The sequence below is a fragment of the Salvia hispanica genome, chromosome 2 (assembly GCF_029641045.1).
Source record: "Salvia hispanica isolate PSC_SH4W2 chromosome 2, Shi_PSC_v1, whole genome shotgun sequence".
Taxonomy (NCBI): Eukaryota; Viridiplantae; Streptophyta; class Magnoliopsida; order Lamiales; family Lamiaceae; genus Salvia; species Salvia hispanica.
Genome location: NC_142693.1, coordinates 55,286,527 through 55,308,862, shown reverse-complemented (window position 1 = coordinate 55,308,862; position 22,336 = coordinate 55,286,527). Strand labels below are relative to the sequence as shown.

The 22,336-nt window shown below is 34.6% G+C and overlaps 1 protein-coding gene and 1 pseudogene across 2 annotated transcripts; one reads left to right on the top strand and one right to left on the bottom strand.

The window, feature by feature from the left end:
- Positions 1–1,183: 1,183 nt before the first annotated feature.
- On the bottom strand, positions 1,184–13,367 carry LOC125200884 (uncharacterized). The gene is made up of 20 exons (XM_048098698.2): positions 13,043–13,367; positions 12,714–12,969; positions 12,380–12,485; positions 12,159–12,300; positions 11,686–11,950; positions 11,170–11,528; positions 9,675–9,745; positions 8,848–8,998; positions 8,529–8,703; positions 7,709–7,943; positions 5,545–6,048; positions 4,895–4,952; positions 4,725–4,812; positions 4,282–4,356; positions 3,916–3,999; positions 3,136–3,279; positions 2,479–2,560; positions 2,114–2,196; positions 1,974–2,028; positions 1,184–1,786 (listed from the first exon to the last, which is right to left on the bottom strand). The coding sequence occupies exons 1-20, from the start codon at positions 13,329–13,331 to the stop codon at positions 1,727–1,729; spliced, it is 3,282 nt and encodes a 1,093-aa protein (XP_047954655.1). The 5' UTR covers positions 13,332–13,367; the 3' UTR covers positions 1,184–1,726.
- A 3,801-nt stretch (positions 13,368–17,168) lies between these two features.
- On the top strand, positions 17,169–20,720 carry LOC125197691 (putative late blight resistance protein homolog R1A-10; annotated as a pseudogene). The gene is made up of 2 exons (XR_016135291.1): positions 17,169–19,829; positions 20,157–20,720. The product of XR_016135291.1 is annotated as a putative late blight resistance protein homolog R1A-10 (transcript).
- Positions 20,721–22,336: the final 1,616 nt, after the last annotated feature.

Genomic DNA, 22,336 nt, shown 5'->3' with positions numbered 1-22,336 from the left:
CGAATTCAACTAGGAAGATACAAATATGAACTCCCTGAGATTTAATCACAAATTCAAAAACTTCATTTACGAATTCAACTAGGAAGATACAAATTCGATTGTTCACATATCAAATTCGTGAAGTTGACTTCACATATCAAAATTTACAACTACACGATTACACCGTCCGCTAGTGGCCTCTCGTGTCTATTTAAAAGAATTGGAGCTCGGAAACTTGCACACTACTACATAATTATATATGGATTTATCAACCACAATAATCATTTGTTAATTAATAAAGTTATAATTAAACTCCCTAGTTACCGTATAATAACAAACCGTAATTAACAACGGCAAGAAATAATTAGAAAGAAATATTACAAAATATTGAATTCGGACACTGGATTCCAACTGCTTCGCTTATGACTAATTGGATGCTACCACTGGTGCCAAAAGTATTGTACCAACTATATTCCTTCAATTGTTAATGTTAGTAACTTATAAGAGTACGTGAATTTTTAAATAAGTCCCTCTACGTACGCACAAGCCTACACTTCAAAAAAATAAATTAAAAAAATATGGTTGATATAATTTTAAAGAGTATATGATGCACACTCAAATATTGTTTGGTGTTGGTGGGATGTTTAGAATCTAGCAATTGATGATTATATTGTTTGTTCCGTCAAAAACCTCTAATCAATCCAATATACTGATATAGTATATTCTTTTTAAGATAAGATTGATGGGTAACTCACTGTTAAAAAAATGTGCCTCTCTCACCTAAGTTACGTGCGTAATATGCCACTAACTCTCTCTCCCTAAATAAATGGAAAATTATTATGTTCACCTTAATTATTTCCTTCAAAAAATCTTAATACAGCTATTATTGAGAAAACAATCATATTGCCATTAAAAATTTATGAAATCTACTGATGACTTATATTTCCAGTTCCAAAGGTTGTGGCGCATAAACAATCAAGATTCAAGACCAAAAAAACAAGCAACGTGGAATTATAATTATTCCACCTACGCCATTTATTGATGAATGATGATATTAAAAAAATCCATCTCTCTGTTATCCAATTGGATGCCATCTGCATCACAAGCCCCTCTTATGCTTTTTTTTTTTATATATATAGATGTCTTTATTCCTATAAATAACTCTATTAATTTTTAATGTTTGGTAATTATTTAGAGAAAGAAAAACTAGAAATTGAAAGCACTTGAGAATTGAAAATTGGAAACTGTAGTAACAGAGTGATAATAATATTGGACTACAAGTAGAATGTTTTGAAGGATTCAAGACAAACACAAGCAATAAAGCTCCCCCTAACAACACTCTTCTGCTTCCTGCTGATTTTTCACTTCCATCAATCTGGTAGCAGCTTTCATTCGATTTTAAGACTTGCTTGGCCATAAGCAGACGATGACCAACCCTAAACCCGATGACCACCTCGGGGTGGCTGTACAGCAAGACAACAGATGGATGCCACCTGGCAGGCCACAGCTCAGATGCTAGGAACCATTGCTCTTTACGGGCATACGATTACCAAATTTGATATTTTCCTCCATTTTCCATCCACAAGTTGGGTCTTTTGATCATAGTGACTTCCAGGAGAACCTGAAATTTGGATGGAAAATGGGGATAGCTTCCCATTCGTTAGAACTGGCTCCGTACTTGCTTCTCTTCCCCCCCCCCCCCCCCCCCTCAAAAAATAAGGACGTCAATGATAAGGATTGCCAATCCTTAAGAAGCTGATGTAAAGTAAGGATGCCTCAGAGCATCATCAACACTCAGCCGGCTCTCCTGATTCAAATCCCATATGTAAGAAATTCATACGATCAACACAGTTCAGATTTAAAAAGTCAACATGAGTAACTACATTGATGGAATAACCAAACCAACATATGTATTAGTAAGAATTCATTGAATTATCCAGGATAACTTTTTATAGAAATGACTTAAATACTAAACCACTGAAGAGCAAACTTACAGGATCCCACTCTAGTAAGCCACGTACTAAACGCAAAGCCCATATATTTGGAAATCTGATACAGGGAAAAGGAAATTTGTTAAATAGTGAGGTCAATCCATCAACTAAAATGCACCAATAAAGGGAAAGAGAAGCCTGACCCTAATTGAAGAGGATCTCTACTCCGTATTAGATAAGAGAAATACTCTTCAGAACACTTCCACGGAACTGGTGAACTAGAACTCTGTACACAAGCCACAAAATCGTCATTCTTTGGATGCACGTAATAACCTTCAACAGCTGTTAAACTAATCTCATTTATTTGGCTTGTGACATAATTTATCATGCACATAACACTTAATTGCAAGACTAAGAATGGAAACTGTTAAAAAAGACATTCTAGAGACATCAAAACATAAAACATGAAGTGGGATGATTACGGTTTACCCCAACAAAAGAGCCATTTGACATCCACTTAAGGCATATAGGACCTGGACTCAGAATTCAAAAGGAGAAAAAAGCTCACCTGGCTATTTGTACCCCCATTCTGATGGAGCTTTGAGGAAATTCCAGGGATTAAGATGCACATTTCCATCAATGATCTAAGCCTGGCATCGAAAAACATATTTTTTATTGTTTCCAGTTGCCAAAAAAAGTAAAACACCTATCAATAACCAAGTACATAGACATATTTGTAGTCAGAAAAAATTGGGGGGATATTTGAATTTCAGAAATATAGAAATTAGTTTAATGAGTCACCAATAGATTTATTTGTGTAATTTGTTGTGTTTATGCAGTGATGAAAATACTATATTTTGTCAAATTTCTTATGTATTTATGTTTTATTAGTTTATCCTGTTTAGTTGTGTTAGCTTATTACACTATTGTGTCACATTAGTACATATGCTATTACATAGCATGCAAACAAAATTGCAGGTGGTTTTTCTTCTAGATGTGGTGATTTGAAGGAAGCTTCATCCGATGACAATCAAATCTTAGACGAGCACAAAAACCTTCCATGTTAAGAGATTCACACTTATAAAAGGTTAAACTTCTGATGATGTGGTGTCAACACCAACCTAGAAGTGCCTGAGCTAGAGTCCAGTCGTAAGCAAGCACAACAAGATTGTAATCTATATCTGAAGGGACTGTAATGAAGCTAAAAGTAATACACTGTTCTTACTTGTACGCAAGCTCTTTCAAGTTATCGTTCCAACCTTTGAGCTGTTGATCAAGAAGTGCTTGCGTTTTAGAATTTATTTGAAAAACATTTGGTGATCCTAAGATCATCTCCATGATTACCACACCAACACTCCACATATCATACCTGCCAAGGAACAACACTGAAAAGATCAATCAAATTGCATATAAAAGAGTAATGGATGCATAACAAGATTCTTAGTGTTGCTATAATTTTATTATAGTGGTTATGAAATGCAATTACAATGATGAATTGTTTTCTCACAAGTCAACCCATGCTATTGAGAAAAGTAATGCCAACAGTCAGAGCCTTGAGCAGAAAATAACCATATAAATGGAGACCCAAACTATGAAGAATATAACAGATAGTTGTTTACTAATTCCTCTTGACAATGAGACACATACACGATTAGCTAAATGTTGAGATGCTGGGACCATCCAACAAACTATTTTCTGAGAGTCTAAGAAATGATTAAAAATTCCAGCTAACAATAGAATGTTTGATTTTTTAATGGCAGAATGGATTCAACAACAGGATTGCATGCATGCATTCAAGCTTATAGAATTTGATTCCGAGTTACGTGGAAAAGTTTCTCAAGCACAGAATCACAGATAATTATTACACACCTTAACAGAGGAGGAAGGGTATTCGGATATAAGGAAAGAGAAATCAGTTTAAATCGGTCCAATTAATTATCCTCTCATCTCGCAGAAAAGTAAGTATGGAAACGCAAAAAACAAATTAAAAGAAAATCCAACATACTTTGATGTAACAGTTGAAGGCCCCTTATACCAGCTGACATTCAGAAAAGCTTCCGGGGGAGCATACCCTGACGTTTGTTCATTGCTGTAGGTTGAAAGCAAATCACAGTCAATTAGCAATATAAGAACATAGAAGATGCATCCACGGATAAGATCGGATAGCATGTAAGAATGAGAGGATGGTGGTTCTAACCTATAAATTATGCTTCTGTAAGACAGTTAAAGAAGGTAGAAATAACCTCAAAACCAAATCATTCAGAAATAGAATTGTGGCTTTCTAATCTATTCTAGCTTTGATTCCTCTGTATAAGATCTAGAAAATACACTTGAGGGATGGAAGTAACATGCCATCTGGAGAATGTATTACCTCGATGGTCCAAGAGATCCATAGAAATGTTTCACTGTGAAATCATTCACAGCACTACCAAAGTCAATAATGCGCCTGCAATTGGTAAGAAAAGGGCGTCAGACAGTAGTCCGAGAAATTAAACACATTTGGTTTGATCAATACATCAGAACTTAGTAATGCAGGTTTGCAACAATTGCCTACCAACAAGAATGCTTGTTTTACAGGGATAACCAGAGAAAATCATTTGAACAACAAAATATGGAATACTGTATAATAGTATTCATTGGATTATATGCTAGATTTGTTGTAAGAATGAATAACTGCAGAATACAGTCCAGCTAAAGCAGATAGCTTAAAGGAAAGGTCGTGCATATCTTGGCAGTAAAATAGACTGTACAGTTATCAATTTTTATGAACCAAGATACTGAAACACAAAGGTAAAATATACTAATAATCAGTACATTTTAGTAGTGTAGTTCTCGCTACTATTTGGAGTTGATGTCAAGCAGCTTCCCGAGTCTGGGTCTTCAAAGCATATTACCATGTTTTCTTGCAAGATAACAAATCCTTGATTAGATTTAACTGTGTAGATTTAGGCAAAATAAAGTACAAACCTCATACGCCTTCTTACCAGGTTTGATATCCCTGTGAGTGATGTTGCGATCATGGCAGGACTTAAGCGCCATCAACTAAACAAAACACAAAGTGATGCATCACAGGGCTGAAGTGAGAATCACAGATTCTGTTTTATAATCAAACACCACCTTCTTTTAGTTTTATTTAATCATGGTCTAAAATTGTAAACTATTCCAAGTCCAAGGTGTATCTGGACTCTAATTTGTTATGAGACAGGCAGACGTGTTCAGTGGTGCAGACAAGCCGGAACCAAACTGTTTGACTATGAGAGTGAAACCATACCATGGGTGTGGTTATGTACTGTAACCGAAACCACGGTAGATAAGAGTTTGGTTTCAGTTTGAAGAAGATGGGTTCCCGATTTTCCTTTTAATATCTTCGAATTGTTTATTTTTATATTTGGATTAATGCTTCAATGGTCGAGATTTGTTAATCAATCTTGATGAACGGCCGACATATGTTCACCGTTGGAGGGAAAAACCACCAGTTTTCCTTTTTCTAATTTGTTTTAAACCACTTTATGCGCTGAGGTTTCAGAGCATGAAGTCAGTGGTCCTTAATCATTATAGACCTCTAGAGACAATAAACTAACAGAAGGTGTTCATGCTTCTTAATGTACTACTTAAGTAAATAGTAGTAGCCTACCAACTGCCATATTATATCACGAAATTCCTCTTGTCCAGTTTCTGTTGTCTTCAACCAGTGCCACCATTTTGAAGCACGTAATATCTGAATACGCTTCCCATGATTGCCTCTTTCTTTGTCAGCATCACTGACCACATCTTCTGCAGTATACAGAAGTTTTGACAAGGAAAAACCTTCATGATGAAATACAAGCCATATCTCGTTAGACCGTGATTCAAAAGATTCAACATATCTAGCAATGTGATTTAGTCCTTCTTCATATGCTGTTTCACCCAATCTTTTTTCCCTAAAATTCACATCTTCTGGAATTGAGGAGTCCTCAGTGTCCCGATTAACCGATTTATTTACATTTCCAGAGCCATGTGTACTGCAATGTGACAATTTCCAGAAATCTGGTTCTCTAGGTGGTGATGAACCTTGTAGCGAATTGGAAGCATTTAAGAAGATTTCACCAAAATATTTCTCTCGTAACCCACTCAAGTAAGCACCAATTCCTCTTTCAACCTGCACATAGAAACCGCAAATTGTAATATCAACCATTTGATGACTAATGACTAAGTAAGATCCCAGTTGCCGGTATATTATCCATATATACCGATGCAATTTGCTAGATAAATTAATCAAACACAAAGTGACTAAGAAATATTTTGACAATCCCCATAAAAAGAGAATACGGAAAATGTTACAATAGCATACTTATTCAGATTGTTGATTTAAAATTAGAATTTCAGACGCTTTAAAATCCAACAATGATTGCTTTACATTGATTGCAATCTCGGCATCTAAATAAGAGTACATTTTACTTTTCTTGACACCCAGTGCTGACTCAATCTTTTGAGTTTTATGTGTCAACTAACTGAAAAAACTGATACGTCATTCAAATTAGCAAAACTTACACCTAAGACAATCACCCAGCATAGATACTCAGTTCTACAATGAAGACTAAATAAAGATGAAGGCAATCATCGAACAAAGACTTAGGGGTGTTTGGCTGAGCTTATAAGCTCCTTTAAAACATCTTATGTTAGGGGCTTATAAGCTCTCGAAAGTGTTTGGAAAAGTAAGCCCAGATAGAATTCCTATTGTTGAGATCCCTCTTGCTTTTCTCACATCAACTTGGTAATGATCATGTCTCTTCTATATATATTTGATAACCCTGCCATTTTATAAGGTCTTTAAGGGGGTGGGTGACCCATTTCTACATTAATTCTACTTTTTTGTTAGCCTATTCACAATTCCCTAAGCTAATACTCCCTCTGTCCTACTAGAAATGAAACGTTTTCCTTTTTGGGTTGTCCCATTAAAAATGAAACGTTTCTTAAAATAGAAATAACTTTATTTCTACTTTTCCCTCTCTCTTACTTTACTCTCTCTTCTTTATCTCACAAAACAACACTACATAAAATCTTGTGCCGAAAAGCAAACGTTTCATATTTATTGGGATGGAGGGAGTACAAGAGAGGCCTCAATTTATTCTAGTAAATCTATAATAGAAATCCAATCATTAAATCTCCAAAATTTTAAAAGTGGAAATAGCTTCAAGGACAATCCTACTCAAGTTTTAGTCATTAAGATATGTTGGAAGCCTTGTACATATAGGGGAGAAAAAAATCAGGAATTATAACTTCAAATGAATGTGATTCTCATGTGTGCTTAATGACTTTAATATAGTTCAGTTTTTCTCCTTTCTTAGAAAACGGACATCAATGGCCACTAACTACCAACTCTCCTAGGAAGCATCAAAAAGACTATATTCCCCCTGCATATTTCATCACTATTTTGTTTCCAAAATTACCTCGGGTTGTTCTCATGTAATTATGTACTAGTTTAGAACTGCATCTTCAAGAAAATAAATGGTTTCAACTCCACAATAGCAAGTATTACCTTATGTTTTGTTTGTTCATTTTCTATGGAATGTCATTTCTTAATATAGGTTTGAGTGTACCGTAGTGGCAGAGTGAAATCTTCTAAAAATTCTTATGAAGAAGTTTGTCTATATGAGATTGAAAAGGTTGCCTAGAACCTTAACATTCAAAAGATTGAGGCAATAGCAATCAAGAAAATAGCACAGTGCACCTTATCTGCTTCAAAATGAATTTATAAAAACATTGAGATACAACATGTAAAAACACATCGAAAGAAGATAACGGATTTGATTACATACCATTATACGCTTCAAAATGAACATGTTATCATCAGAATTGCCTCTTTTGCAATCTTCAAAGAACATATTTGTATCTTCATTTTCGTTATGCACAGTACTTCTCTCGTTACTGTAGAAACCATTTTCTTCTACAAACTTCCTTTGGGAATTCTTACCAACTTGAGAACAGTTCCAATTGAAAGCAAGCCAAACTTCACCATATGCTCCACGATCAAACTTCTTCTTCAGTATGTACCTAGAGTGAAGGCATGAAAATATTCGAAATACATAATAACATTATTGGCTAATTGACAAAATGAGACATATTAAATACAATTATTATTTAGGGATATTGGAACAGCTGCTCTATTCAACATACATCTAGGTCATTTCCAGACTATGTCAATAGGCTCATTCAGGTTCTAAAAGAAACAAAACAACCTTTACCTGGAAAAACAATTATGACGTGAAAAACATGGCCATATCCAATTCACAAAGTTATAAATGAGTTTTCAACAGGAAATTAACCAAAAAAATGAGGGGCCCAGTAAGGAAAACTTAAACTCATACAGTTACAATATACTAAGCATTTTATCATGGAACCGTCGTCATGTAAATTGTGTAAAGTAATATGTCGACCTAATAATTTTAACTTGATCACCTAATGCATCAGCTTACGGAATAAGAGAAGCCTAGACTGTAAAATGAATAACATCTGCGGATGACAGAATTAACTAACTCAGTTCATATCAACATCAGCATCTAGTCAAAGTCCCAAATGTCCTTTCACCCTTGGAGCATTAAGAGGAAAGTTACTAACTTCACTAGAGAACTCACCCACCTTGTGTCTGATGTCGCATGCTCATTTTGACCAGAATTGTGTAAAGGAATTGATCCCAGAAAACCAAGGAATCTTGCAAAGCCATCAGAGCTCATGCAGTGATCTTTCTCATCATCAATATATGACCCAAAGTGCATGCATGTGTGCTGATCACTGTAGAAATCAATAGGCCGGCCTGCATATCAAGTTTGCACAAATTTTACCAAGTTTCCACACATTTTATCAAGTGGCATTGTCCGTGAAAAAACTAACAATATGCCACCACTTTATGAGAGCATCAGAGCCAATTCGTTTTCATGAAAATGGAACTTTAACTTACTCCAGGTAAACTGATGTGCACCACTTAAAGCAGTTAATTGCTCCGACACAGGTTCACGGCCATCTTTGTGGATCCAAAATGTGTAATCATCGTTTACATCAAGATTCTCGGATAAATAAAAGCATCTAAAATTGTTGTGTTTTCCTTCAACCTGTAGTAAGAACCAAATTACCATAAAATAATACTCCCTCCATCCCATTATAAGTGAGGCGTATTCCTTTTTAGGCCGTCCCATTATAAGTGAGACATTTCCTTTTATGGAAAAAAGCAACACTCTATAAATCTCTTACTTTATCCTCTCTCCTACTTTTTCTCTCTACTTTTTTTTCACTCCTAAAAACCTGTGCACAAAAGAAATGTCTCACATGTAATGGGATGGAGGGAGTACAATTCTCTCTTTGATCATTTTGAAGTAAGATTGATAACTGAAAACAGAAGGAATAAGTCTAATTTGCTTATGAACAACAGGTTACAAACAAAAGAAACAAACAGTAAAGGTATATAAAAGTATTTGCATCATTTTCTCATATAATTGATAATGATCAGTGCAGCAATGTATCATAAAACAGTCATCCAGACAAAACTATGCACACAAGAAGGATACTAAAAGTGTCTGAAAGCCAAATAAAACCAGCTTAAAAGGACAGAATAACTGTAGGACAGTGGACGACTGGACTCAGTATAGTTACTAAAAGTGTTGGTTGTGTGCTTTTAAATGCAAGCATTGGAGTGAAATTTGGAAAGACACAAGAAAAAAATTGTATAAAAAAATCAAGTTGCTAACCGAAATAGAGGACAAAGCTTGTATTTCTTATTCTAGAACTTACCAGTAATCTATCAAACTTGGTAACATCTGGAAGCGGCCGCAGTTCTGCGAGTATTGAGGTGTTGGCATCAGCTAGACAAATGATAAAGGAGCAGATCAGATTTCAGATGCAGATAATTAAAATATGATTACAGACTCAAAAGTCTCAAGTGAGAATGATACATATGGGAACCAGACAAACATGAATAACCTTGAAACAGCATCATAACTAGGTCAAATAGACATGGTTCTGGGACACCAACGGCAGCTGAAAACCGATTGCTTGAATAATATGGGCTACTGATTGAGAAATATTTTTGTATTTAAAAACAGCAGCATGCATGGACAGGGACCTATTTGCTTCCGTAAAAGATTGAACTTGTTCTTTATGTCAAGATTTGGCATTGCAAAGAATCGTGTACACCATGGTCAAACAGAACACATTGAGATAGATCGACAGTTCATTCCCGAGAAGATTTAAGACTCAGTTATACAACTTGTATACACCCCTACTACCCTACTAAGTCTCAAACTGCACATATACTTATCAAAGCCCTGCTCATGTGCAAATTTGAAGAGCTAAGTCACAAGCTGTGAACATACACTGTAATGATGGAGATTCTGGTATTATATTCCAGATCTCCTCATTATATTGTTCCCTTAATTAGAGTAGGATTTTGTTTTATTCGTTCCTAGGTTTATCGCTCAATATGTTGAGCCTTTATATATACTCTTGTACATACTCAAAAAAATCATACTCCCTCCGTCCAATAAAAATATGTGCAATTGAAATGGCATGAGAATTAATGCACAATTGGTAAAGTAAGAGAGAGGGAGAGAAATGTGGTTGAAGTAGTGTTAGTGGATAGTGGGACCCACATTATTATTAGGGTTTAATGAGTTATAATATTGGCCCATAGTGGTATATGTTGTAAATAAATTGATGTGTATGGGTAATGGGTTGGGGTTAACTTTCTATATAATGGAAATGCCCATATTTTTATGGGACGGACGAAAATTGAAAGTGCACATATTTTTATGGGACGGAGGGAGTATGAAGCCTTTATTAATTCATCAATTCAGATCTGCTACGGGCCCAAGTTATCCAAGTTTTGTCAACAATAATAGTGGCAAATCAACTAATAATTACAAAGTTAAATCATACTTTTTCAATCCCCTGTAAGAATAAAATGATGATAAGAAGCATTTTATTATCTAAAAAAATTTCAGAAAGCTTTTCAACTATTTCCTCGAGAATACCTGGCACTGAGTTGTGACCTTTTAAACATATATTTCATAATAAGGGGAGACCGAAATAATGGTTAATATGTTGCTGTGAATTATTACTCCGCAAAAAGTGAATTTATACAAGAAATAAGAAGATGCAAGATGTCATAGAAATTTAGCCATGCCATGTTTAAACCTAATCTTGGATCAGATATTTATCATGTTTGTAAGTGTATAAAAATTATCCTAAACAATGAGAAAATGTAAACTACTTCGAGAAAAGAGATCACCTGAGTTCACATATATCTTCCGTTCATCTACTACTCCCAAGTAATCAGGTTCCCTGTAAATCTTGCCCCCAAAAGTCGCAATGGAACCAGCTTCTCTCATGTTAATCACTAGAGCTGCCAAATTATCCATACTTCCTTGTTCAAAAGCAGCATTAACTATGCAATCAGCCAATGAGGTTGAACACGTAGAATTGAGTTTCTCCCGGATAGTGAAGCCAGCAAGGGGTTCCCATAGTATATCACAAATGTCTTGGGGGCTAAGCTTTTCAAAGACACCATCCGATGCAGCAATAATATAACTTTCATTGCCAGACAAAGGTTTCCAATCTGTCACCTCAGGCACTGAGATTACGCCAAAGCTGTTAGCATGATAAAAAGAATGAACTGGTCAGTTTCCAGTCATTTTTTTTAAAGTGTAAGTGAATATCTGTAAAGACTAAGTCCCTTGGTTCAAGGTCAGTTATCAATTTGAAGGGCATGTATCAAAATAAATCCTCACAAAAGAAATAGTCTTACTTTTTAAAATGAATGTCCCCGATTGCTCTGGTTACAGCCAATTGGCCATTGACTCGAGCTACACCAGCCCATTTTGAAATATTGCCCCCAGCAGATTCAACCCGGGATTTTTCTACCTCATTGTCAGGATGGTGATCATTTGTAAGCTCCTTAGCAATTAACACTGTCCATCCATTAGACGCCATTCGTTTTAAGTGATTGCGTTCATTTACAGATAAAGAAACACCCTCAGCCCTTCTCTGCTTGATGATCCTAAATACAGTTGCTACAGTTGGCAGCACCAATTGGAAGTTAGAAACAGGAGTTCTCCTCAATTGAAGATACATAGATACAATTTTTTAAGAAACTGTTGTAAGAAGTTTGATTTTATTTAGCATATTACATGGTCCAAGTGAATTAGTAGTCTTCTGCTAATACATAGGGCAGCATAAAACAGTAAATTGATTCTATTTAAACGGCAAGTATGGTCAAACCTTTATTCTCAGGTGGAGACTGATATACTTCAGAGCATAAAAATGCCTTCGAGTCACCTAAATTAGCAACTAGAATTTGAGCTTCTGCTAGGAGTACAACTGCTGCTGTAGTGCCGGAACTCAGGTTGTATCTTGCTGCATCCTTCATTGACCAGATACCCACATAAGAAAATGGCAGGTGACCAGTACCTTAAATCTTCAGTTACCTAAATAAAACTCACCATAGTAAACTTTGCATCAATGTCATGAATTGCTCTTAGCAATGCTTCCCTCAATAAGTCAAAGGGTAAAGATCCATCTAAAATAGTTGACAAAGTCACCTTGAACCTGAAAAACGAGTTCCGTTTACTAATGTCACCTTCATCCCTATGAACTGAAAGGACAGGAGAAAAACACAATGTAAATGAAGAAAACATAGCATACACTCATCATATTTGAACTTATGAATCTTACATATAAAGAGTCCAAACAAATAGATGTATACATATGGTAAAAAGTCATCAAAATTTAGTTCAAGACAAACGCGCACATTATTAATAACAAGAAAAGAGAGACCTCCCGATATTCAGAGTTCGGCCATCAATATCCTCGTATTGAATCTTCTGGAAACCGGCAGCATCTTCCATTTTATCCGGCAGCCTTTTCATCAAATTCCTCGACAAGAAAGCGTAAGTAGTATCCAGAAGAAAGTAAGTATGCAGCACAAAATACTCCAACAGCAACTCAGATGCCATTTCACTAGCTTCCGAACCATTATGTCCATCAAAAACCGCCATTATCCCAACATTAACTTCCTTAACCCCCTTCGGACCTTGATAATAACAAAATAACGGAGTATTCAACCACCGAAATTCCCAGAGACATAATTTTCAGCACAAAGGTACCTGGAAAAGGGATGCGAAGGTCGACAGCGCAAAGAGTGCGATCCTCCTGTGATTTCCGGCGGCCTTGGAGTGTAGCCGACTGACACGTCATTGAGCGCGACTCTAATCGCCGATTGGACTGGGATTTGAAATTCGAGAGGTTCCAGCGAGGGCATTTTGGGGATTGGAAAACCGCCGTCGCGCCGCCTTCGCGGTACACCGCCAAGCACGTCGGCGATTCTCCTCCGACGGGAGAGGTCAGAGCCAAAATCAGGAGAAGTAGATTAAACAGGATGAAGATCATCATCATCTGACGATGGAACCAAAAGGAAGAAAAATTCTTGAGTTTTCATAAAAGTAACGAATTCGGGCTGGCGCGAGACTACCTTTCGTGTAACGAGTTTCCATTCAAATTGGGTTGGGCCTAGGGCCTAGACTTCAGGGCCCAACCGCTTGCAATCTTTACTAAGGCCTATGAACATTTGAATTCTTTCCCCTCTATTTAGTTTTATTACTTTAGATGTTGTTATTAAAGTCCTATATAAATTATACCCACGGACGGAACTAGAAATTAGAATGAGCCGGTGCTGAAAATTAATAACAAATATGGCAAAACATGTGATGCTCTTGAATCTTTGGTAGCGACTAGCCTTTTCTAATAGTACTAATGGTCTATAATGGTGTGTCCAGGATTTTCGATTTGAGAATCCAAAGAACACAGATAGTGATATCTTGATATCATAAGAGCCCACAAATTGAGTTGTTAAGATATTAATTTAATATAAATATGTTACTTCATCCATTTGAGCTTATTTATCCTACTTTGACTCATTTTAAAAATCAAAAAATATTAAGAAAAAGGTTAATGAAACGTGTGTCATTTTATATGAAATATTAATTTTATAATAAATTAAAAGTGGAATGTGCTGTCTATTTTAAAATTTAGTAAATGATAAATGAATATGTATTAGCAGAAAGACCGAATATGATATATGAGATGGATAATTATGGACAAAAAATTAATAAATAAATTGATTAATACAATACTCCTCTCGTCCCACAATAAGAGTCACATTTTGCCATTTCAGTACGTTCCACAATAAAAGTCACATGTTACTTTTACCATAAATGGTAAGTAGGTCTCACGTTCCACTAATTCACTTCACTCGCATTCTATTATAAAAATCAATATAAAAAATGGATCTCATATTCCACTCTTTTTCCAACACACTATTCTTTATACATTTTTTAAAACTTGTGTCCACACCAAATATGACTTTTCTTGTGGAACGAAAGGAGTATATTAAGTACTATTTGATTCTTAAAACATTTTTAAAGATAGAAGAACAAATATTAATTTATTCCTAAACTAATTAGTGACTTAAACGCACTCAAGCATGAAAAATTAAGTCTCAGTCTTCTTTATTAGTTATACTCATTTTTCTGCCATTAAAGTATAGGATAAATAACATTTAAATTATCAAGTTTGGTCAAAATTTGGTCTATTTCTCAAAGTTTGAAATCTGCTAATTAAATCACGAAGTTTCAATCTTTCTAATTTATCCCATGAGTCGAATTTTAGGTGGAATCTTTGTTGGGGTGGATTGATTTCAAGATGGATTGAGACTTAAATCACGAAAAGATGTGTGTATAATCCAAAGTGTAATCACAAGGAGCTTGATCTTAAAGTTGGATTGAGATTTCAAGATGGATTTCAATGTAGAGATGAAAATATTCCACCTAAAATTCGACCTATGGGATACTAGAAAAATTGAAACTTTGTGATTTAATTAGCGGATTTTAAACTTTGTGGGATGGACCAGATTTTGACCAAATTTGATGATTTAAATGGCTATTTACCCTAAATTATACCTTTGAACTGAAAATATATTCATGTAAATTAGGGATGTCAATTGGGTAGACCTATCGGGTTTTAGGTCAACCCTACTCGTGTTGTGGGTCAATCGGGTGCAGGCTAATCGGGTTGTGATTTTTTTCGGGTTATAAACATTCAACCGTAATCCTAAAAAGTTCGGATTTCGGGCTAGCCTAGCGGGTTAATCGGGTTACTACCGATAAGAATAAGATGCGATCATCCAATAAATCATGATGAAAATTAGTTATATTTGTAAAGTATAAAATATTTAATTATGACAAATTTGAGATGTATGCTTAAACTCAATTATAAATATTATTAAATACTAATATTTGAGATATTTCGTAAAATTTTAATGTATGTTTAAGAAATTTAAATACTCTCTTAGTGAGTTTAATTTATTTATCAATTACTATATTAATAAAAATTCAATATATAATTGTACATTTAATATAAAGCTGAAAGTTATTTTTTTAGTTACCTATATCATAAAATTAGTCAATGAAGTGTTGAATTAGGAGTAAAATAAAATAATGATAGAAATTTCATTGGGTTTTTGGGTCTAGCCCTAACGGATTGTGGGTTAATCGGGTGCAGCCGTGCAGGCTTATCGAATTTTAATTTTATCGGGCTAAAAACTATCTAATTTGATTTTTTTTTATTAAAAATAAAATAATGTCGAAACTAACCATTTGTGTTAGTGAAAATGACAACTATAACCATAAAACAAAATAATAAAAGTAGCAAACTATCTAATTTGATTTTTTTTTAGATTCATACCAAAGCATTAAGGATATCAACGTAGGGTTGCGTTAGTGTGCTAACTAATTTAGAGTAATAACTAATAACTTTCAATATTGTGCATTAAAATTATCAACACAAAGACATAATTATATCAATACAACATGTAAATTTAAAATGTCAACACAAAGACATAAGTTTATCAGCACAAGAAGATTGATAAATTTTATGTCTTTGTGTTGATGTTTTTAACATACAAAATTAATATTAGTTATTAGTTATTACCATAACTTAGTTAGTATTTGATCACACACCTATCAACCAGGGTTGCGTTTGTCCTATTAGTTATTAGTTATTACCATAACCAGGGTTGTATTTGATAAATATACACAAAGAAAGAAAATCAAATTCATACTAAATAAGAATATAATTGAAATAAAAAATAAAATACAATATGTACCTAATCTTTGAAATAGAAAATAGGCTAATTGAATTCTAAAATTTTATTTATTACTTCCTCCGTCCATGAAAGTTTGTCCTATTTTTATATTTATGTCTGTCCTTCAAAATTTGTCACATTCCACTTTTTACCATTTATGGTAGTGGACCTCATATTTCATTAACTCATTCTTACTTCCCTTTTATTATAAAACTAATACTCCATCCGTCCCCGATTAAGAGTCACACTTTTCCATTTCGGTCCGTCCACAATTAAGAGTCACACTTAATTTTTACCATAAATAGTAAGTAGGTCTCACATTCCACTAACTCAATTCACTCACATTTTATTATAAAACCAATATAAAAAAATGGGTCTCACATTCCACTAACTTTTTCAACCAACTTTTCTTTATATTTCTTAAAACCCGTGCCCGGTCAAAGTGTGACTCCTAATTGGTGACTGAGGGAGTACTATATAAAAGTAAGACTCACGTTCCACTAACTTTTTCATTACATTTCCTAAAATTCGTGATGGGTCAAAATGGAACAATATTTGGGGGACGGAGGAATAAGTTTAGAATAATATAGTACTTAATTCACAATTTAAAATTTGGTTTCACGTTCTGATTGGATTGGTTTTATGCTATTTTACGCTTTAGGTTTCAGTGCGTTTAACTGGCTGGAGGGGTAGCTTTCAATGGTTTTGCTGGAGATGGCGACAATTTCGCCGGCTGATTTTTTGGCTCTATACAAGAGAAGAAATATAAAGCGAGAAAGAAACAGGATGAGGTGGAAGAGAAATTAGTGACAACTAGGAGACGTAATTCAGTCGGATCAGTTTCTGAGCTTTAGGTAAAAAAACACACTTGATAAATTTATCTTTTTTAATTCCACTTTTAATAGTTTATAGTAGAAAATAACAGATTTAGGAGAAAGCTAATGGTTTAAGGACAAAAATCCCTTAAAAGAAAAGAGAATTGTAGTAATTTTTTAAAATGGAAAGGGTCTATCTATGAATATTCGTGCGTTTTACTGTCCAGTGAGCTTCCTCTCACTGTAACTGTAACTAATTAATGGCATTACTTTACTTCCCTTTGTTTCTTTTGTTAGAGATCTGAAAAATGACTTACAATCTTCAACCACTCATCACCATTCTCCAACGAATCCTTAATCCTGACCAACCAAGATGGATCGTTGATGAAAACAACCCTCAACTTCAATCCCTTATCGATAAAACTACTTCTCTTCAGCAGCTTCTTGATAAATCTTCACTCATTAAACTAGACAACCAAGTCAGAGAAGTAGCACATCGAGCAGAAGACATCATTGAATCCCACATGGTTGATCAAATGCTCCCTGGATATGATTCTGCGATTTTCACTTTTACCACACCAGATCTGCAGCAAGTAATACTAGATTTTGATTCTCTTACAAAGCAAGCAGAGAAGCTCGTGGAGATGGAGGATGAGAAGATGCTTCGAAAACTTGATTCTCCTATGGAACACTTGAAGCTCGTGGAGATGGAGGATAACAAGATGCTTGTGGGAATTGATGGAGATCTGAGGCAGCTCAAGGATCGGCTAACCCGTTTGGAGAAGAAGCTGGAGATCGTCCCCATCGTTGGTATGGGTGGAGTAGGTAAAACCACTCTTACTCGAAAGCTTTATGGAGATCCATTGATTGTTGATCACTTTGCATACCGTGCTTGGACCACTATCTCACAAGACTACAATATGCAACAAGTTCTCAAAACCTTCTTCGTTGCATAATTGGAAGAGAATGTGATCAACCTATTGATAAGTTAAAAGATATGTTGTACAAGAGCTTGTTCGGTAGAAAATACTTGATTGTATTAGATGATATTTGGAGTACCAAATTTTGGGATGAGATGAGGATGTACTTCTCAGATAACAACAATGGGTCACGCATTGTGATCACCACTAGGGGATCTCATGTGGCGAACTATGCTAGCTCTTCGAGTCTGCAATATCAGGTGCGGTTGCTTAGCGAGTCTGAAAGTTGGAATCTGCTTCACCAACTTGTGTATGGAGAAGAGGAGTGCCCACCTATATTACAAGAGATTGGTCAGAAGATCGCCAAGGATTGCGGTGGGCTACCTCTAGCCATCAGTGTGATTGGAGGACTGCTATCTAAGATGGAAAGATCAAAAGATACTTGGGAGAAAATTGGGAATAATGTAATAGCAGCAATTTCTGGAACAGACGAGCGATGCTATAGTATATTGTCTTTAAGTTATAACCATTTGCCGAATCACTTGAAACCATGTTTCTTATACATGGGAGTTTTCCCTGAAGACTGCGAGATTAAAGGCTCCAAACTCGTACATATGTGGGTGGCGGAAGGATTTGTAAAATCAAACGGGGAAAGAAGTTTGGAGGAAGAGGCGGAGGATTGGCTGAAGTCTCTATTAGATAGAAATCTATTTCTAGTTAGAAAATACAAAAAGAATAAAAAACCAAAGAGTTAATGCATGATATGTTGAGGGATATATGCATTAAGAAATCTGCTGAAGACATGTTTCTTTTTGGTCCCAACAAGTTCACATTCTCTAATCCACGCCGCATGAGTTTTCACACGTCAGATGAATTGGTAGATGTTTATGATTCAACAGAGTCAATGTCACTAACTCGATCTGTTATATGCATTGGTTTTCAGAGTGATGAGTTATCATTTGGTGTATTTTTCGCAGCAAGATTGTTAAGGGTGTTGGACTTAATTGATATAAGTTTTAATAGTTTTCCAACTGTAATATTTGAATTTGTCAACCTACACTTTCTTGGTGTCAACTGCTATTTCGAAATACCGGAAGGAATATCAAGATTGTGGAATTTGCAAACCTTGATTGGTTATTGTGAGTTTGAGGTGCCATCTGAGCTGTGGCAGCTCTCCGAGTTAAGGAATCTCAAGGTGTTTGGAATTGGGTTGTTAAAAGATGAGGAAATAAACTACAATGTCCTAAAGAAGCTGCAAAGGATTTCATTGAATCTACGTAAAAAAGAGGCAACAACTTGGGATGGTTTCCTCAAAAGCATTCCAAATATAAAAAAATTGTCAATTAATGATTGCCTCCGAACTACATCCACGACAATTGATCTTTGCCATCTTCACAAGCTTGAAATATTAAAATGTTATCGGATCAGAACTATATACTTTCCAGGCGGTTCCGATTGTTGTTCCAGAGTTATATTCCCTTGTAATATCAGAAAACTATTTTTGGAAGGTTGTGTAATAAATTCAGGAGTGTTGAGGACTTTGTGTGGACTAAATAAGCTGGAAGTGCTCACGATAATTGGATGCAAGTTTAAAAGAGAGGAGGAGACATGTGATGAAGAGCGGGAGGCAACAAATTGAGATGAGTTTGAAAGCGAGGAGGAGACAAGTGATGAAGAGTGGGGGGTAGCATATGATGAAGATTGGGAGGTATCAGATGGAGATGTGTTCTGCTCATTGAAGTTTCTGTATCTTGTAGGTTTGAATCTTGTGCGATGGATAGCTGATGAGACCAATTTTCCTGGACTCTGCCACCTCCGTGTACATCGCTGCCACTGTCTAGAGGAAATCCCCAGCGGCATTGGAGAAATCCCGACACTCAAATTAATTGAGTTAACATATTGCAGCGAATCCGCAGCTGCCTCAGCAGAAAGGATCGAGGAGGAGCAAGTTGAAAATGGAAACAACGATCTCAAACTTCGCATAAAGAGGACTGAGCCGTGATTGCACTTCGAAAAGGTAACTAACCATTTCTTTAGTTTACTAGAAGATGATAAATTTGTGGCACGGTTTAAAAGAAATGTACATGTTCGTAATTGGGCTTCGGCCTTTTCCTTAGTTTTAGGCTAACTAACCAATTTTATTAGTATTAGGATTAAAAACCATCCAAATTTATCTATATCGTAGATTGTGTTTATATTTCGAAGAATTGAAGATGTTACAACTTAGTAAGGTGGAACAAATTAAGAATCATTATTCCTCTCAGACTCCTTAACACGAATGACTAAAGTCGGAATTTGAATTCTCTCATATGGTTGGTCTTACGATTTAATGTTCTATTTGAAGTTAATTTCAGGCAATCTGGAAATAGGGAATGGATACGGTGTACCTGTTGGACGTGCTTATCATGGTGCTCCGCTACACAGTGGTAAGAATATTCCAATAAAAAAGTTGCTTTCACAAGAATGTTTTGAGAAGCCTTGATCCGTATCATCACAAAAGAGCCAAAAGAATGTCGAGCCTCGACAGAATTCAGATGCTCTGTATAAGGCTCTTCTTCCTATATTAACTCATATCACTATATGTTATTGATGTTTGTTGTGAGTTTTTCGAGTTAGTCTGAGTCTCATCTGCGTTTTCTTCCCCACTGTCTTCATAAAACTCTAGAGATTGGATGCTCAATCAACTCAAGTCACAGCACCTGGAAATTATGATTCTTTATCAATGAGATAGTTTTTAACTAAATTACTGCCTACATCAATGTATCTTTGTTGGATTAAAAGTTGGATCAAGTAACAATTCAAAAGAGCAGAACCATTCTCTGCTGGTGTTTGCCTCTCATCTCCAAACTTTGAATTCTAGGGCCCTCTTTTCCGTCCCCAGGGGAGGTTCTACGTAAAAATGCTTAAATTGCATCTCCGAAGAAAATGCCAGAATTCTAATCCACAAAGCTCTCCTTATTAGAAAGGAAAAAATGACTAACAATGGAGAGGACTAATTTTAGGGGATGATTTAAAATGATAAAAAGTAGACTATTTTTTGGAGGTTAGGGGAATATAATATAAGCGTATAAATGGTGTGTTTATAATTTAATTTTGATTTTTTTGTAATTTGATCTATATCTATTCAAAATAGCATTATGATATTTTAGTCGAAAGATAAAATATCATTATAGATATAAATAAAGATATTATGTTAAATAGAGATTGTGTAAAAAATCATTTACCTTTAATGTAATTGTTCTTAACTGTGATAATATATTTTCTCATGTTCGGAAATGCAATTTTGTATTGTAATATAATCTATATTTGGTTGTGCAAACACTCTATTAAATATCGCTAATTACTCTTCTAAATTTCTAATTAATTGTGAATGAAAAAGGAATTGTTGTTCCTAGATGATGAAATTCACAAGTTCCTATTCCTCGTTTATGCGATTTTATCAAATAGAATCATTTTAAATAGAAGAATTTCCATATATATTAACAACCAAATCTATATTCATCATATTTAAGAGGAATAGATGATTGAAGACGATTTTGATTTTCTTGTTAATAATTGAAATTAGAATTATGTAATCGCTCACCTCGTTGATTATTATATTAAATGAAAACACTTAAATCTTTTTCGAAAAAGCATTAAATAAACTCCAAAAACAAAAACATTAATTTCATAACTACAATATACAAATTTGTGTATATATGACTGAATTGTTTTAAAAGTCTAACATTTACTAGATGTATAACAGTATAAGCTCGCGAATATGTAATTCAATTTTTATTATCTAATACTTTAAATAGTGTAGTGTTTTGCAATTTTCAAATTAAAACCAAGTCCCACCTATTTTCAGGTGTTGTTTTAATGCTCTACATTGTAGAAGAAGGAGCAAAACTTATCAAGTTTGAAAAGAATACGAAACTGGAAATAGTTTGAAATTATAGCCACATCCCTTCAAAGAAACAAGTGTTTAAGAATTATTCCACTTTGTTGAAAGTGGGTTAAAAATTAAGGGAATGTGTGTCTTTTATTATATAATAATTCGTTAATAATATTTGAGTGAGATCGAGTTATTGAAATGTGAAATTTATTTATTAAAGATAGTGAAAGTAAAATAAATATTTAATGATGGACAAAGGAAATCATATAAAGTAAAAAGTAGCTTATTGTAGAAAATATATAAATTAAATATTAATTATATCAGTTTCACATTTTCAAATATCATATAAAATAGATATATTGCATTAGAAAAATCTACTAAGAATTAGAAATTGTAAGGTAGCGATTGCAAAATCTGCCTATTGTACTTATAACAAACCTAGTTTCATATGTCATATACAAATTACATTTAAAAATTGCCATGTATAGATTGCAAATTCTACCTATTGTATTTATAACAAAACCTTTCATATAAATTCTAAATCATAATTCTTATTAAGTAAATTATCCAATTCAGTTACATACCATTAATTAATAATATCAATTTATTAATTTTATTACACAATTCAGGTCTATATATATAACAGACAC

Bases quoted from the DNA above. Each gene is read 5' to 3' on its own strand.
- LOC125200884 (XM_048098698.2), bottom strand. From the start codon at position 13,331: ATGATGATGATCTTCATCCTGTTTAATCTACTTCTCCTGATTTTGGCT. The intron at 12,486-12,713 runs GTCTCTCTTTTC...CTCGTTTTTCAG, and splicing joins CGAACTCTGAATATCGGGAG to GTTCAAGGTGACTTTGTCAA. The intron at 11,951-12,158 runs GTTTGACCATAC...TGCCAACTGTAG, and splicing joins GTCTCCACCTGAGAATAAAG to CAACTGTATTTAGGATCATC.